This window comes from Sorex araneus, chromosome 2, assembly GCF_027595985.1.
Source record: "Sorex araneus isolate mSorAra2 chromosome 2, mSorAra2.pri, whole genome shotgun sequence".
In the NCBI taxonomy this organism is placed as follows: domain Eukaryota; kingdom Metazoa; phylum Chordata; class Mammalia; order Eulipotyphla; family Soricidae; genus Sorex; species Sorex araneus.
In genome coordinates, this window is record NC_073303.1 from 207416432 (window position 1) to 207432190 (window position 15759).

General features: G+C 50.4%; 1 protein-coding gene across 2 annotated transcripts in view; it reads left to right on the forward strand.

Moving 5' to 3' along the window:
- Nucleotides 1-15759, forward strand: part of ARHGEF4 (Rho guanine nucleotide exchange factor 4) — a 111067-nt gene that overhangs the window by 20595 nt on the left and 74713 nt on the right. Inside the window, exon 1 of one of the 2 annotated variants that reach the window (XM_055128972.1) lies at nucleotides 9160-9443. The exons of the other annotated variant lie outside the window; for it this stretch is intronic. Within the exon in view, the coding sequence (XP_054984947.1) occupies nucleotides 9386-9443 (58 nt within the window). The 5' untranslated portion in view covers nucleotides 9160-9385. Of the gene's footprint in view, nucleotides 1-9159; nucleotides 9444-15759 lie in introns of those variants that run through there. 2 annotated transcript variants of the gene reach the window in all.

Here is a 15759-nt window from a genome sequence, read left to right on the forward strand (position 1 = left end):
CCAGGGCTCGATCCCTGGCATCCCATTCAGTCCCCTGAGCACTGCCAGAAGTGATTCTGGAGGCAGAACTAGGAGTAACCCCTGAGTATCAGCGGGTGCAGCCCAAACACAATAACAGAGATGCATCATTGCATCCTCATTTTGGAGTTGCAGGGGGCTGACACTCCTGGCTGTCCGCACGTTGGTCCTGTTGTAGCTAAGGACCGCGAGGAAGCCCAGGAGGTCAGCTCTGTGGAGAGCAATGCCTGAGTGTGACTTCCGCCATGCTAGGGGTTCAGACCTGAAGGCAGTGCTCGAGGTCTGCCCCCAGCACACAGGTGCTGTGTCTGGGAACAGCGGTGCAAGTCAGGGTTTTCTGTTAGCAAGTGTGTGTCCTTACGCTGGTGACGGGCCTGAACTCACAGCTAGCAACATCTTGAAAGGTGTTGAATATCTCTCTGAAAAGAAACAAATGATATAAATAGAGGAATTTTTTTAAAGAATCAAGGAAGACATGAGAAGGGATCAGATAGAGAAGGGACCACTGTGACAATGATAGTTGGAAATGATGACTCTGAGCAAGAACTGAGTGCCGAGAGCAGGTAAAGGGAGAAATCTGACAAGCTTTCGGTACCTGTATTGCAAACCACAATGGCCAAAAGGAAAGAGAGAAAGAGAGCAAGTGGGGACAACAGAGAGAGCGAGAGCGAGAGTGAGAGTGAGAGCAAGAGAGAGGGAGGGAGAGAGAGAGGGAGAGAGAGAGAGAGAGAGAGAGAGAGAGAGAGAGAGAGAGAGAGAGAGAGAGGGAGAGAGTGAGGGAGAGGGGGGGGAGAGAGGAAAAGTGCCTGCCATAGAGGCAGGCTGGCAGGTGGGGGAGGGAAATTGGGGACATTGGTGGTGAGAAATGGGAAGGGACGGGTGTTGGAACATTGTATGACTGAAACCCAATCATGAAAAACTTTCTGTTTTCAATGTTTATCCATGTTGCCAAATCTATTGAATCTCATGGTGATTCAATAAAAATAAATAAGTTTCTTAAAATAAAATAAATAAAATAAAGAATGGATCAGAGTAGGACTTCTCCAAAAATAAATGAATCCTTAAGGCAGATTTTGACTATTGAGGGGTTTTTTAATTCAAATTTTTTAAAATCACTATTCCTATTATTTCAGAATCCTGCTTGAGTTAGTTAGCAATGAAGTTATTACAGAAAAATAACACTACAGAAAAGAAAATTTTTTACTATCTTAATTTTTCAATTATCATTTTATTAAAGCACCACATATCACCCAAGCAAGGAGTCATCCATGGACACAGAGCAAGCCTTGTGTACCACTGGGATGCAACCCCTCCCCCCAAAAAATGGTTTCAATGTTTATCCATAATGCCAAATCTATCATCCACTTGGTGACCAAATAATAAGGTTGCCACTATGTGGATATATCGCAATTTGATTGACAACTTATTATTCATAAACACTTGGACTTTATCCACCTTTGACTGTTGTGAACAATGCTCTGTATGAGTTTTAGTAAAGCAAGCTCCCCGTGGCATATTCATATCCCAAATACAGTAACAGATATATACATCCCTCTCGGAGAGCCTGGCAAGCTACCGAGAGTATCCTGCCTGCACAGCAGAGCCTGGCAAGCTACCCGTGGCGTATTTGATATGCCAAAAACAGTAACAAGTCTCACAATGGAGATGTTACTGGTGCCCACTCGAGCAAATCGATGAACAATGGGCGGACAGTGCTATGACAGTGCAGATTTAATTTAGAAATAATTTTTCTTACTGTAGTTGTCTTTTTTGCATTATTAATGACATACTTTAAACACAAACTTTTAAAAATGTAATGAAATTCATTTTTTTATTTTGATCGTGTTTTTGGTGTCAATTATAATCCTTTATAAAATGTAGGGGGTTTGGAATACTTTTGGGGCTTTTTTTGGTCACACTCAGTGATGCTCAGGGGTTACTCCTGGTTCTTCACTTAGGAATTACTCCTGGCAGTGTACGAGGGACCAAATGGGTTGCTGGGGATTGAACCCAGGTAGGCCGTGTGCAAGGCAAACGCCCTACCCACTACATTATCACTCCAGCTCATGTTTGAAATAGTTTGCATTCTTTTGTTATGTGGTTATTCCAATTTTTCTTCAAAGACTATTTATGCTTCCTTTCTAATAATTTTGGTGCCCTTATCAAAATAAATTTCCCACTGATATGTGGATCTATTCCTGGAAAATCAATTGTTTTTCACTGATCTGTGTTTAGCTGTGTGTCACAATTTCTTGTTTGATTTCTTTTTGATTAGTGCTATTTTGATTAGTTTGTATATTATAACATTTACTCTTTTTTATTCACTGTAGCTTCTATGGAGATTTTTATTTTATTTTTTTTAATTTTATTTTTTAATTGAATCGCCACGTGGAAAGTTACAAAGCTTTCAGGCTTAAGTATCAGTTATACAGTGCTCGAACACCCATCCCTTCACCAGTGCACACATTCCAGCTCCAAGAATCACAGTATAATGCCCCCCACCTCTCCACCCACACCCCACCTGTGTAGCTGATAAATTTCACTTTACTTTCTCTTTGTACTCTTTACTTTCCTTTTTCAAAAATTTCTTGACTATCCTGAGTCCTGAAATTTTATGTGAATTTTAAAATCAGTTTGTTGAATATAACAAAGAATTAGGGATGATCTCAAAAAGAATGTTTTCAGCTTGTCACTAATAAGAATGTTATTGGCTGTGGGTTTGTTATGGATGACTATTACAATTTTAAAAAGGATTCCTTCCACCGCTATTTTGTTGGGCATTTTATCATGATTGAATGTCAGATCTTGTCAAAAGCTGCCTCTGCATAAATTGATATGATCATATGATTTTTATCTTTACTTTGACTTGTATTATTCAGCTGAATTGCATGTTAAACCATCCTTGCATGCCTGCTATAAATTTTACTTGATTATAGTGTATAATATTTTAATATGCCATGGCACTCAGTTTGATAAATTTTGTTGAGGATATTTGTGTCAAATGCTCATCAGAGAAATTTATCTAAAAATCTCTTTTGTAGTAGAGTCTCTCTGCTTTGGGTAATAATGTTATGTTGGCTTCATAGAAGCTGTTAAGAGAGATTTCTATTACTTCAATATTCTGAAAGAGCTTAAGGAGTAGAGGTAATTAAGTATTCTTAAAGAGGTGCTAGAACTCACCAGTGAACTTTTGTGTTCTTGGGGAGATTGCTAATTACTGTTTCAATTTCCTTTCTTGGGATTGGCCTGTTTAAGTTTTATATTCCTGGGGAACAGGTCGGTGGCGCCTGTGACACTGACATTAGTCATTTGATGTGAATCTTAGAGGCAATCAGCTGGTTGTCATGCTCATGTCACACCTCCTCAACGTCAAGATGCACTGCTTAAACTTCCTTGTTAAAACCCCAGTATAAAGGGGCCAGATCAATAATACAACCGGTAGGCACTGGCCTTGCATGTGGACAACTTGGCATCAATGCCTGGCACCCACAGAGGCACCAGCGCCCCATCAGGAGTGTGGCCTGGGTATAGCCCCCCAAAAAAAACAATAATCATGATGCTGCCTGAGGTGGACTCACAGTGCCACTCGCGATACTGCGCCTATTCTAGAAGCCCTAGAAAACCCTCAAGAATCTCCAAATTATGGGGCCGGAGTGATAGCACATCGGGTAGGGCGTTTGCCTTGCACTCGGCAGACCCAGGTTCGGTCCCCGGCATCCCATATGGTCCCCCAAGCACTGCCAGGAGTAATTCCTGAGTGCAGAGCCAGGAGTAACCCCTGAGCATCGCTGGGTGTGACCCAAAAAGCAAAAAAAAAAAAAAAAGAATCTCCAAATTAGGAGGAAAGGAATAAACAGTTTCATGGTAGTTTAAACCATGGTAGCACTAGAACCAATTCAACCAGTTTTCAAGTTCTAGGTCCATGACCTGGGCCGATCTGAAGTCACTATCTTCAAATGAAAATTAAATGGTGCTGAAAGTAGAAGTTCCTAAGAGTTAAAGCTATTGTGGAAGTTAAAAACATATTTGGGGACTTAACACCTAACAAATAACTTAATGGCAACTAATATTTCACACATGGTTAGGCATTGTCACACATACAAATGTGTTTTCATTTATTCCTCATAATAATAGCCATGCACTGTCGTAGTACTGTCGTCCCATTGCTCATCGATTTGCTCGAGCAGGCACCAGTAACGTCTCCATTATGAGACTTGTTGTTACTGTTTTTGGCATATCGAATACGCCTCGGGGAGCTTCCCAGGCTCTGCCGTGCGGGCGGGATACTCTCGGTAGCTTGCCGGGCTCTCCGAGAGGGGCAGAGGAATCGAACATGGGTCAGCTGCATAACAATGCTTTAAAAAATAGATGTTATTCTAATTATGATTCAGCACAAAAGATATTTGAACTTCACACCATTCCTAAATTCTAAACCATAGATTTATATCTCTCTATGTATATTTTACATATATAAAATTTAAAACACCCTTCCATATTTAAAAAAAAATAGATGTTAGTATCATTATGTTATGGTCAAGGAAAGAAAGACATTCCGGGTCTCAAGTATAGTAAAAGACAAACCAGGATTTTTCACCACTATCTCCCAGGCTTGTAAAAACTGAAGTGTAGGTTAGAAGAAACTGTCCTAGTGCGATCACGAGGCTTAGACAAGTGTCAATCCTATTATGTGTCTATTTCCGCACGCTGAATTCCATTCCTGCTGTCACATCGCTGAGCCAGCCTTGAGAAACATTGACCCACTTTCGTGCCCACCCTTCTGATAAAGACATTGCATCAATGTTAATTCAGACAGATACACAGGAGTAGAATGAATTTCTGACAACCTCAAATTGACTGTGCTATGGTAAGAGAAGCAGTTTTCTCTTTCAGTCTTATCAGCCTGCAAAGTCTGTGGCCTTCCTAAGGCTTCCTGGACTTTGGGTACTAAGTATCTCATTGTAGCTTCCATCTCTGTAGTAAAATGAAATAAGGATCCCTTTCTCTTTTTTTGCTTTTTGAGTCACACTCAGAGATGCCCAGGGGTTACTCCTGCCTCTGCACTCAGGAATTACTCCTGGCGGTGCTCAGGGGGGCATATGGGATGCTGGGAATCGAACCCGGGTTGGCTCCATTCAAGGCAAACGCCCTCCCCGCTGTGCTATCGCTCTAGCCCGGCCATCTCTGTAGTAGGATGAAATAAGGATCCCTTTCTTATACCAGAACTCAACTAAAGATGCTCTACATGTCCCTTCAGTCCAGTTTAGACCAGAACAGTTTGAAAAAATAAAACTTGACTGAAGACTCGAGGAGATTTCAAGGAGAAATGGGCTTAGAAAGAGGCTGGCCCTTAGCTGTCTGGCCAGCACGTGGCTAATACGGGCTTGAACCACTAACTCAGGGGCTTCTCCCTGTTATATTGTGCATGAAGGGTCAGGGTCGCACTGCAAAGTCCTGAGCCCAAGAGCAAGAATGCTCCCTTCCTGCTCAGCGGGTCTCAGGGTGACACCACAGCTCTTTCTTCCCAGACGCTGCCCAAACGGTGGGCCTGTCACAGGCTCTCTGCAGACACGAGATGGTTGGAGACCAAGGGACATGCAGTGAGCAGAAGCTGCTGCTTTTGTGGTGCCCTTGACCTACTGGCAGGGGCGTGGGTGACATAACCAAGCTGCTGTTAGGTGGCACTACGTCCTGGAAAGGAATAAATGGAGTCGCACCAAAGAGGCGACAGTTCATGGACTCTTGATGTTAAGAGGCAGAGGAGGGGAGAAGAAAACATTTTAGGTGCCAGGAACAGCAAGTACAAGGGTTTCAAGGGAAGGAGAAACAGCAAGAAAGGCACAGAAGGGAGAGCGAAGAGAGTCAGGGAGAAGAAGGGACCCTGAGACGTGAGACAGCAGAGAGCCAGAACAGTCTCGGCTACGTGGGCACAAAAGGATAACGCTGCCTTCCAAGGGCACCGGACAGGAAGAGGAAGGCACGGATAACTTTCATGCTTATTTGGGAGGCAGAACTCAAAGAACTTGCCGATGGATTAAGAGAGGTGTCTCATTCGGGACGGGTCCTCCCAGCCATGTTCAGGGGACCCCAGGGTTATTCCTGACGATGTTCAGCGAACTGGGCTTGACAGTTCGACGCTCAGGTCCAGCTAGGTGGTGCTGCGTAAGCCCAACAGAACTTGGGGCCTCTGGAGCTATGCCTGCTAGGGGGTTCATTTGAACTCAGGTCTTGTGCCTGTAAGACATGCACCCAAGGCCGCTAATTGGGGAGACGTGTCTCTGGAGCTCTGGCCTGCAGGCGATGGCTGAACGGTCCTTCTGACCTCCCGGGACTTAGCTTGCAGCCGTCATCAGAGCAAACACGCAGCATGAATAGTCAGCACCCAGACACAAGGAAAGAGGGACGGGAACTTCCCAAGCAGGGGGGAGCACAGAGGCCAGGGTGGGAAGTGCATGTGGCAGCAGCGAAACGGACCGGAAAGACTCAGATCCTGAGGTCTGTAAGGTAAACAGAGGGAGAGACCTTCAAAGGAGCAGAACAGCCAAATTATACCCCAGCACAGAGCAACAACGGTAGTGCTTAGGCTTATGCAGAGCTTTTATTATTATTATTTATCAATGAATCACTGTGAGATACAGTTACAGACTTACAAACTTTCATGCTTGCGTTTCAGTCATACAATGATCGAGTACCCATCTCTCCACCAGTGCCCATTCTCCACCACCAATGATCCCAGTATCCCTCCCACCACCCCCACCCCACCCCCCCACCCCACCCCACCTCTGTGGCAGGGCATTCCCTTTTGCTCTCTCTCTCCTTTTGGGTGTTGCAGTTTTTTTTTCTTTTTTTGGCTTTTTGGGTCACACCTGGCGATGCACAGGGGTTACTCCTGGCTCTGCACTCAGGAATTACCCCTGGCTGTGCTCAGGGGACCATATGGGATGCTGGGATTTGAACCCGGGTCGGCCGCGGGCAAGGCAAACGCCCTACCCGCTGTGCTATCTCTCCAGCCCCGGGTGTTGCAGTTTTTATGAAGAGCTTCCTACAGAATTATACAGAGCCGTGTGCAGCCCATGGATACTTACCTGACTTTGTCCCCAGTCTCCTGGTGTGTTGATGCCCGCAATATTATATCAATCTAAATAATAACTGAGTATAGGGGCCGGAGAGAGCGCACAGCAGGTAAGGCATTTGCCTTGCACACCATTGACCTGTTTTGATTCCCAGACACTGTATACAGCTCCCTGAGCACCACCACGGGTGGCCCCCAAGCCAAAATAAATAATAAATAACTGGGTAGAGTAATACCTGTGCAATAATACTTGCTAGTATTGATATACTTGACCAACAGAGAAAGAAACAGACAACCCCAAGCAAGAATATTACAAAGATGTGTCACCCACAGCTGGACATGCATCAGGTTTAGGGGAGGAAACAGATCCCAAAGAAAAGGCATAGAGAAGAATGGCCACTTTCCCAGCGTCCACTTTATCACCACTGCTGCGTGGGCCCTTAACAAGCACCTCTAATTTCCTCTACCCTAGTTTAATATTTCTAGTTATACTAGCACCCGTTTCCTGGGGTCTGGAGGAGTGACAGTGAGAAGGGAGAACATGCAGGGGAGGGGCGTTAGCAGCCTATCAGTACATATTAGGTCCCCCTGTCATCTGCCCCTTCAAGGTGAAGCTCTGTCTCTTGCTAGAGTTCACGCTAAGACCACTTTGGTTTGGTGGAGATACTCTCGCGCGGGCACCAGTAACGTCTCCATTGTGAGACTTGTTACTGTTACTGGTGCCCACTTGAGCAAATCGATGAGCAACAGGGATGACAGTGATACAGTGATACCCTGCAGTACTCAAAGGGATCACTCCTGGCAGTCTCAGTAGATCATATGAGGGCCAGGGATGGATCCCAGGTCAGCTGCGTGCAAGGCAAGTGCACAGCCCACTGTACTGTCTCTCCGGCCCCTGAGATTGGTCTTTCATATACCAAGTTCCTAAGGGGCTGTAGAGACAGCACAGGCGATAAGGCATTTTCCTTGCACATTGGCCTACAGGGTTCGTGCTCCGGCATCCCATGTGGCCACACGGTCCCCTGAGCACCGCCAGGAGTGATTTCTGAGCATAGATTGAGCCAGGAGTAACCCCTGAGAATCGCAGGGTAAGGTCCCAAAACAAACAAACATTTTATTTTGAAAGGAGTGTTGAAGCATTGCCAGGGATGATTCCTGAGTGTAGAGCCAGGAGTAAGCCCTGATCACCGCCGGGTGTAGCATCCCGCCCCCAAAAGTTCTCGGTTCTGTCTCCTGTCAGCCTTTAGCAGCGGTGAGACTACCCAAGCCTCACCCTACCCGCTCTCCAAGGCCCTACTGCGCGCTCAGACCCGCTCCCCCCCCCCCATGCCCCTAGCGGAGCCCCTGGAGTCCCCGCATCCACGACGTGGGCTCCGTCGGCCCGGGTCTCATCCGTGCCTGTGCGTGGACTTTCCCGGACACTTTCGAAAGTCTCCTGCGTGACCGTCGCGCGGCGCGCGCGCGGGGGCTGGGCGGCCGCGGAGGGTCGCAGGTGCGCGGGGCTCGCGGGCTGGGTTGGCGCGCCTGGACGCGGGTCGAGCCCGGGCCGGGCCAGCGCGGGTCCCGCGTGCGCCGCCGCCCGCCCCGCGCCCCCCGCAGCCGGCGCGGACACGCCCCGGCCACGGGCCGGGATCCGGGAGGACGCGCGAGCCGCGTGCACGTCTCAGCTCGCCCGGGGGGGGGGGGGCGTGGGGCGTGCCCGGGGGTCCGGGGGTGCTGGCAGGTGCGGGCGCGCGGCGGCTGGACGCGCCCCGCCGGCCCCGGCCCCCGCCCGCCGCCGCCCCCGCCGCCGCCGCCGCCGCCCCGGTGCGCGCGCGCGCGTGCGTGAGCGCGTGAGCGGGACCCGCCGCCCGCGCCGTGTCGGCGCCCGGCACGACCGGGGCTGCGGCCCGCGGAGGCGCCCGGGGTCGGCCCGGCCGCGCGTGCCCAGCCGCAGAGGGGGGCCCGGAGCCGCCTCGGCCGCGCCGCGGGATGTCAGGCGGCCCGGAGCGGCCGCGCGGCGGCGGGGACGGGGCCGAGGGAGCCGCGTCGCCGCCCGCCGCCCGCTGCCCCGGCCCCGGCCCCGGCCCCGGCGCGCGCGCCCCCTCGCCCGGCAGTCCCGCCGCCCCCGGGCCGCCCGCGAGCCTGTGGCTGGAGCTGCGGCCCGCCTGCCCCGGCGCCCGCCACTGCCCCAGCGAGTCCAGCGGCCGCGCGAGCGGCGACCTCGGCACGAGCAGCAGCAGCAGCGGCGGCGGCAGCAGCGTCGGGCTGTCCCCGGGCTCCGACTCGGACAGCAGCGGCGTGGTGTGCGGCGGGGGCATGCGCGGCGCCCTGCCTCGCTCCTGGAGCCTCGAGAGCCTGCGCTCGGCCACCGCCGGTAAGGCGCGCCGCCGCCCCTGCCCTGTCCCCGCCGCCCCTGCCCTGTCCCCGCCGCTCCCCTGGTCCCCGCGGAACTGCATCCCGGTGCTCCCCTGTCCCCGCCGCTTCCCTGTTCCCGCCGCTCCCCTGTCCCCACGGAACTGCATCCCGGTGCTCCCCGTCCCCGCCGCTCCCCTGTCCCCGCGGAACTGCACCCCGCTGCCCCTGCCCTGTCCCCGCCGCTCCCCTGTCCCCGCGGAACTGCATCCCAGTGTTCCCCTGTCCCCGCCGCCCCCCTGTCCCCGCCGCTTCCCTGTCCCCGTGGAACTGCCCTTCCGCCGCCCCCTGCCCTGTCCCCGCCGGTGATACGCCCGCGAGACTGCATCCCGCCGCTCCCCTTTCCTGTCCCCGCGGAACTGCCCTCCCGCCGCTCCCCTCCCCTGTCCCCGCCGGTAAAGGCGCGCCCCCGGACTGCCCTCCCGCTGCCCCCCTTCCCTGGGCGCCCGCGGAACTGCCCTCCCTCCCTCCGCTCTGCCCCCACCCCGTCCCCGCTCCTCTCTCCGCATCTCCGGCCGCCCCTCTCCCTCGGGCTTCCCCTCTCGGATGTACGTGGTGTTGTTGTTGTTGTTGTTGTTGTTGTTGTTGTTGTTGTTGTTGTTCTGATTCCGCCCACCCTCTCGTCCCTGCCCCTCCTTCCACTCACTTTTGACCAGTTTCACCCGTTCCTGCCGGGACCCCTCCGGCAGGGCACCTGTCAGTCCCGGAACAGTGTTTGAGGCGGGCGCGCCGAGCGCCCCCCTCCCCCTCCTTCTCCTCCCCCTCCTCCTCCTCCTCCTCTTCCTCCTTCGCCTGGTCCCTGGCATGTGCCCTGTTTCCTGAGCACCGGCTCCTGCGCAAAGCCACATCGGAGTCGAGCGCTGCTGGCCAAGGGTGCGCCGGCTTGGGTGTGTTTTTGCTTCCGTAGCTCGGACTGAGGCTCCCGGGGCAGAGCCCGGGCTCCTCCCGCATCCTTTGCAATCGCAGTTTCCTGTCTCAGGGATTGTTTTCCCGGCAACCGCGTGCTGCCTGCGGTGCCCCTCCCGGCCACCTTCACGCACAGGTCTGCGCACGGGTTAAAAGGAAGCCTTGGGCCCGCGGGGTGCTGCTTGGTGGTCATCTGCCCGCCTGCCGCTGGGCGCTGCTAAGCTGGATTCTTTCTATTTTACTCCTCACAAACTCTGGAGCTATTTTGGAGACCCCGAAGTGAGGGCTGTGGGGGAAAACGTGCTGCTGGGAAATCGGGGGTGGGCAGGCGAGTAAACGCCATTTGTTCTTTTGGTGTGGGTTATGGGTGCAGCCTGTGGACGCCTAGGGCTCTGCGGGTGACACTGTGTGACCTGGAGGGCATGGGGGGCGGCCGTACAGAGCCATGCCACCAGCAGATTGCCATCCACCCCTGGGAACCGGGATGGAGCACAGGACAGTTGGGGATGCTAGAGCCAAGTGGGTTTCCCTTGGGCTAGAGGGTTCTGGAAGGGCAGGTCACGCTTAAGCTTCTGCTCTAAGGTCAGTGGGTCTGGAGTAGGGAGGGGAAGGACACATAGATCTCGGCATTGATTACTCAGGGACACTCGTCTGCTCTGTCCTCCAACATATGAAACTTCCGGAAGTGGAATCACCTAGTAACTGGGAGTCTCATCCAAGCACAAGTTCCCCAGAATTTTGCAGCTCTGTCACCCTAGTTTCCTGGAAATAACTCTTCTCTTGTCTGGGGGTGACCAGCTTAAAGAGACCCCAGTGGTTGAAAACCAAACTGGCTGGCACAGCTGGGGGACTCATCCTTCCCACCCTCAGGGCTCATGGTTCCCTTCCCCTTTCGGAGTCAGAGGGCAGAGCAGCTCCAGCCCAGCACCACAGAGGGCCCAGAGAAGCTCGGGCAGTGATTCTGGGGGACCGGGGACTCCCTCTCCATGGGCAGGGGTGAGGCAGCTGGAGAGGGCAGCTAGTTACCCTGAGACCCAGGGACTACTCAGACTGGCTCTCTGGCACCGAAGTGTCTGGGTACGTTTCAGAGAGGACCCCTGTGTGTACGTGACATGGCGTGTGCTGTTCCGAGAGGAATCAGAGCTGCGTGGGCAGGGAAGGGTTAAAGCAGTGTGCAGTGTGAAGAGTTAGTGTGTGACCCAGAGCAAATACCGGGGCCCCTCCCACAACAATGGTCCTGAAGCTGAGCCCCAGGTATTGGATGGAGGGGAGCCCGGTCAGGAAGCACTGGCCAGTGGCCAGCCACCGCAGAGGCACTAGGAAAGGGAATTTTATTTTTTATTTATTTAGTTTTTGCTTTTTGGGTCACACCCGGTGATGCTCAGGGGTTACTCCTGGCTCTGCACTCACGAATCACCCCTGGTGGTGCTCAGGGGACCATATGGGATGCTGGGAATTGAACCCGGGTGGGCCACGTGCAAGGCAAATGCCCTCCCCGCTGTGCTATCGCTCCAGCCCCAGGGAAGGGAATTTTAATCACCCTCCAGACCCTTTTCATCCATCTGACACTCAGCAAGCTCCAGTCAGGTTTGGGAGGTCCTTCGAAGGGGACTTAGGTACATTCCGCAGAGCTGTGAGGCGTCAGAGGTGTGTACTGTTGGAGCGGTGGGCGACCTCTGGAGGTTTGCTTGGAAGAGGAACTCCAGAGGGAAATGACGGGGCCGTGAAAAGGCAAGAACCTTTCTTGAGCATCTTCTCTATGTTAGACATAATGTGCTGACTTCCCTCAGGAGCTACTTCAAGATCTAGTGGGATGTGCACTGTTATCAGTGGGGTATGCAGTGACATCAGTGGGATGTGCCAGAGACAAAATATACTCAGATAGTAACTCCCCCACTGTTGCCTGGTGAGGTCATGCCTTGCCTCGGTGTGGCTTTTTGCAGCCTCTTTGTGGGGTTCCGATGGTGGGTGGACCCTGCAGGCATGTGTGAGAAGCACCGTGAAGGAATACCATGGGTGCTTGCTTATTTGCACCTGTCTTTATTCCAGAGTCAGTTTTTTAGAGCCCTAACTACCCCAGTTTCAGAATTAGGACACTGAGATCAAAGATCTAAATGTGGGGCAGAGCAATAGCACAGCAGGTAGGGTGCTTGCCTCCCACAGGGCCAGCCGGGGATAGGTCCCCCAAGCACCATCAGAACTGATTCCTGCCCGTCGTGGTTTGCTCACTGGCACTACATAAAGTCCCACCTGGAGTTGTTCGTAAGCACAGCCAGGAGTAGCCCCTGGGCCCAAACCCCCACCATTGGTCCCAAACCCAACTTCTTTCCTCATCAATGATAAAATTCTAGAGTTCTTTTTCTTTTAACCCTTTTGTTGAATCATTGTGAGATAGACCCTTATAAAACTGTTTATGATTGGATTTCAGTCATACAGTGTTCCAACACCCATCCCTCCACCAGGGCACATTTCCCAGCACCAGTGTCCCCAGGTTCCCTCCCATCACCCCCACCTCCCACCCCCTGCCTGCCTCTATGGCAGGTGCTTTCCCTTCACCCCCCCTCTGTCAGTCTGTCTTTGTCTCTATCTCTATCTCTGTGTATCTCTCTCTCCTTTTGGGCATCGTGGTTTGCAATATTGATGCTGAAAGATTATCAATAATATCTCTTTACCCACTTTTAACCCTCAGGTCTTGTCCAGCAAGATCATTCACAGTTATTATTGTCATACTGGTCTCCTCTATCTTACCCACCCTTCAACCCTACACACACACTTGTGGTTAGTTCCAGCCATGAACTAGTTCTCCTAACCCCTGTTTTCCCACAGATATTAGTCTTATACTATATATATATATATTTATATACCACAAATGAAGGCAGTCATTCTGTGTCTGTCCCTTTCTGACTCATTTCATTCAGCATGACACTTTCCATGTCCATCTATTTATAGGCAAATTTCATGACTTCATTTTTCCTAACAGCTGTATTGTATTCCATTGTGTAGATGTGCCATAATTTCTTTATCCATTCATCTGTTCTTGGGCACTCATGTTGTTTCCAGATTCTGGCTATGGTAAATAGTGTTTCTTTTGAGGTGCAGAAGCTTCTTAGTTTAAGATCGTGTCATTTGTTTGTCTTTGCGTCCACTTACTTGGTCAGTGGCATTCATCTTTGAAGATACCTTTTAACTTCAATATCGAAGAGGGTTTTCCCAATTTTTTCTTCAGTGTATCTTATGGATTCTGGTCTGATGTTGATCCATTTTGATCTGATCTTTGTGTATGGTTAGGTAGAGGTCTGAGCCCTTTTGGGTTTTTTTGTTTTGTTTTTGGCATGTAGCTGTCCATTTTTGCTAGCACCTCTTGTTAAAGAGGCTTTCCTTGCTCCACTTCATATCTCTTGCTCCCTTATCAAAGATTAAATGGTCATATATTTGAGGGTGTGTGTAAGGATATTCAACCCTGTTCCATTGGTCTGCAGATCTGTCTTTATTCCAATACCATGCTGTTTTAATTATTATCATTTTGTAGTAGAGTTTGAGGTTGGGGAAGGTGATGCCTCCCATCTTTTCTCACCCCAAGAATTGCTTTCGCTATTTGTGGGTGCTTGTTGTTCCATATGAATTTCAGGAATGTTTGATCAATTTCTTTGGAAAATGTCATGGATATCCTTATAGGGGTTACATTGAATCTGTATAATGCTTTGGGGAGTATTGCTATTTTGACAATGTTAATTCTCACAGTCCATAAACCGGATATGTTTCCATTTCCTCATGTCCTCTTTCATATCTTGAAGTAGCATTTTGTAGGGTTTTTTTGTGCTGTTTTTCTTTTACCTCCTTAGTTAAGCTGATTCCAAGGTACTTGATTTTCTGAGTCATGATTGTGAACAGGATTTTTTTTCATATCACTTTCTTCTTTCTCATTATTTGCATATAAGAAAGCCATGGACTTTCGGGTATTGATTTTGTAGCCTGCAACTTTACTATACAAGTCTATTGTTTCTAGGAGCTTCTTGGTAGAGGCTTTAGGATTCTCTAAGCTATAGTACCACGTCATCTGAAAATAGTGATAGCTTGACTTCTTCGTTTCCTATCTGGATGCCCTTGATATCTTTTTTCCCCCTAATTGCTAGGGCAAGTACTTCCCGTACTATATTGAATAGAAGAAAATTCCACAGTTCTAATCACAACTGTTGATTTGTGGTGGAAACCTCCCCAGTGACTTGGTATTTGTTGCAATTGTATTTCTCTGTGATTAGTTGTAGGGTGCTATGTTAAAGTACTTTGTGTCTCTCTTCTGAAAGATTAAGAATTACCAGTAATGCAGCCGGAGCAATAGTTCAGTGGGTAGGATGTTTGCTTTTCACGTGGCTGGCCCTGGTTCAGTATCCGGCATCCCATATGGTTCCCCCAAGCACTTCCAGGAGTAATTCTTGGGTTCAGAGCCCTGAGTAACCCCTGAGCATTGCCAGGTTAGGTTTAAAACAAAAGAGAATAAACAAAGGAATTTCCAGTATACAATCCTTAGCAAAATTTTGTTATCATTGTTGTGATTTTTTGTGATGGGGTAGATCGCCAGTTTTTTAAAGTTGTCAGCAAAAAAATGCAAAGGCTAGACATGAGAGGCTGAAATTAGAATTGGCCATCAACCAGGACCCCCACGGAGAACCGTGGACAGTCCTCTTTGCCAAAAACCTTGAATTTTTAAATGTCCAATTTTGAAGTCTTTGCTGTACAGAGATTTCCCTTCAAGACAGGCTCTGAAGTGAGGATACATTGGACAGGGTGAGTTGCCCTGAGCCTTCCTCTGAGCGCCGTTTGCGTCTCTGCTCCTGGCACTGGCCTCCCTGGCACCCAGCTCGCCTGTCTCACTGCAGCTAAGAGACTGAAGTTTTGTTTCCTTGTTTCCGGTGACTGGGCGATGAGTTGGTGTTTTTTTGTTCTGCCGGTTTGGGTGATGCCAGGGATTGAAACCAGGACCTCATGCATATAAGATGTGTGCTGTGCTGTTCCACCTCTGCCTGGGCCCAGACTTTCTAAATTCCCACAGTGGCTGTGTTGTTGTCAGACTGGCCTGAATCTCACTTCAGGCTCCTGGGGTTCATTACAAATGTCATTTTCCAGGTTGGCTTCTGAATGATTCCCAGCTCCTGGGTAACTCCCCAAATTATGTCGGTGGAGATGTGGGGGGTCAGGGAGGTAATTCTCTCCAGGGAGTGCTGCTACCCTCCTGCTCAGCCTCACTCTGTCTCTCTGGGAAGTGCATGGTAGCCGGGATTGGTAAAGCTCCCCAAAACTTGTCTCCCAGAGTGTGGAGGTCACTGGCTCTCCACAAGTCAGGATCTGATCCCCGCGACCCGAGTTTTGGGGAA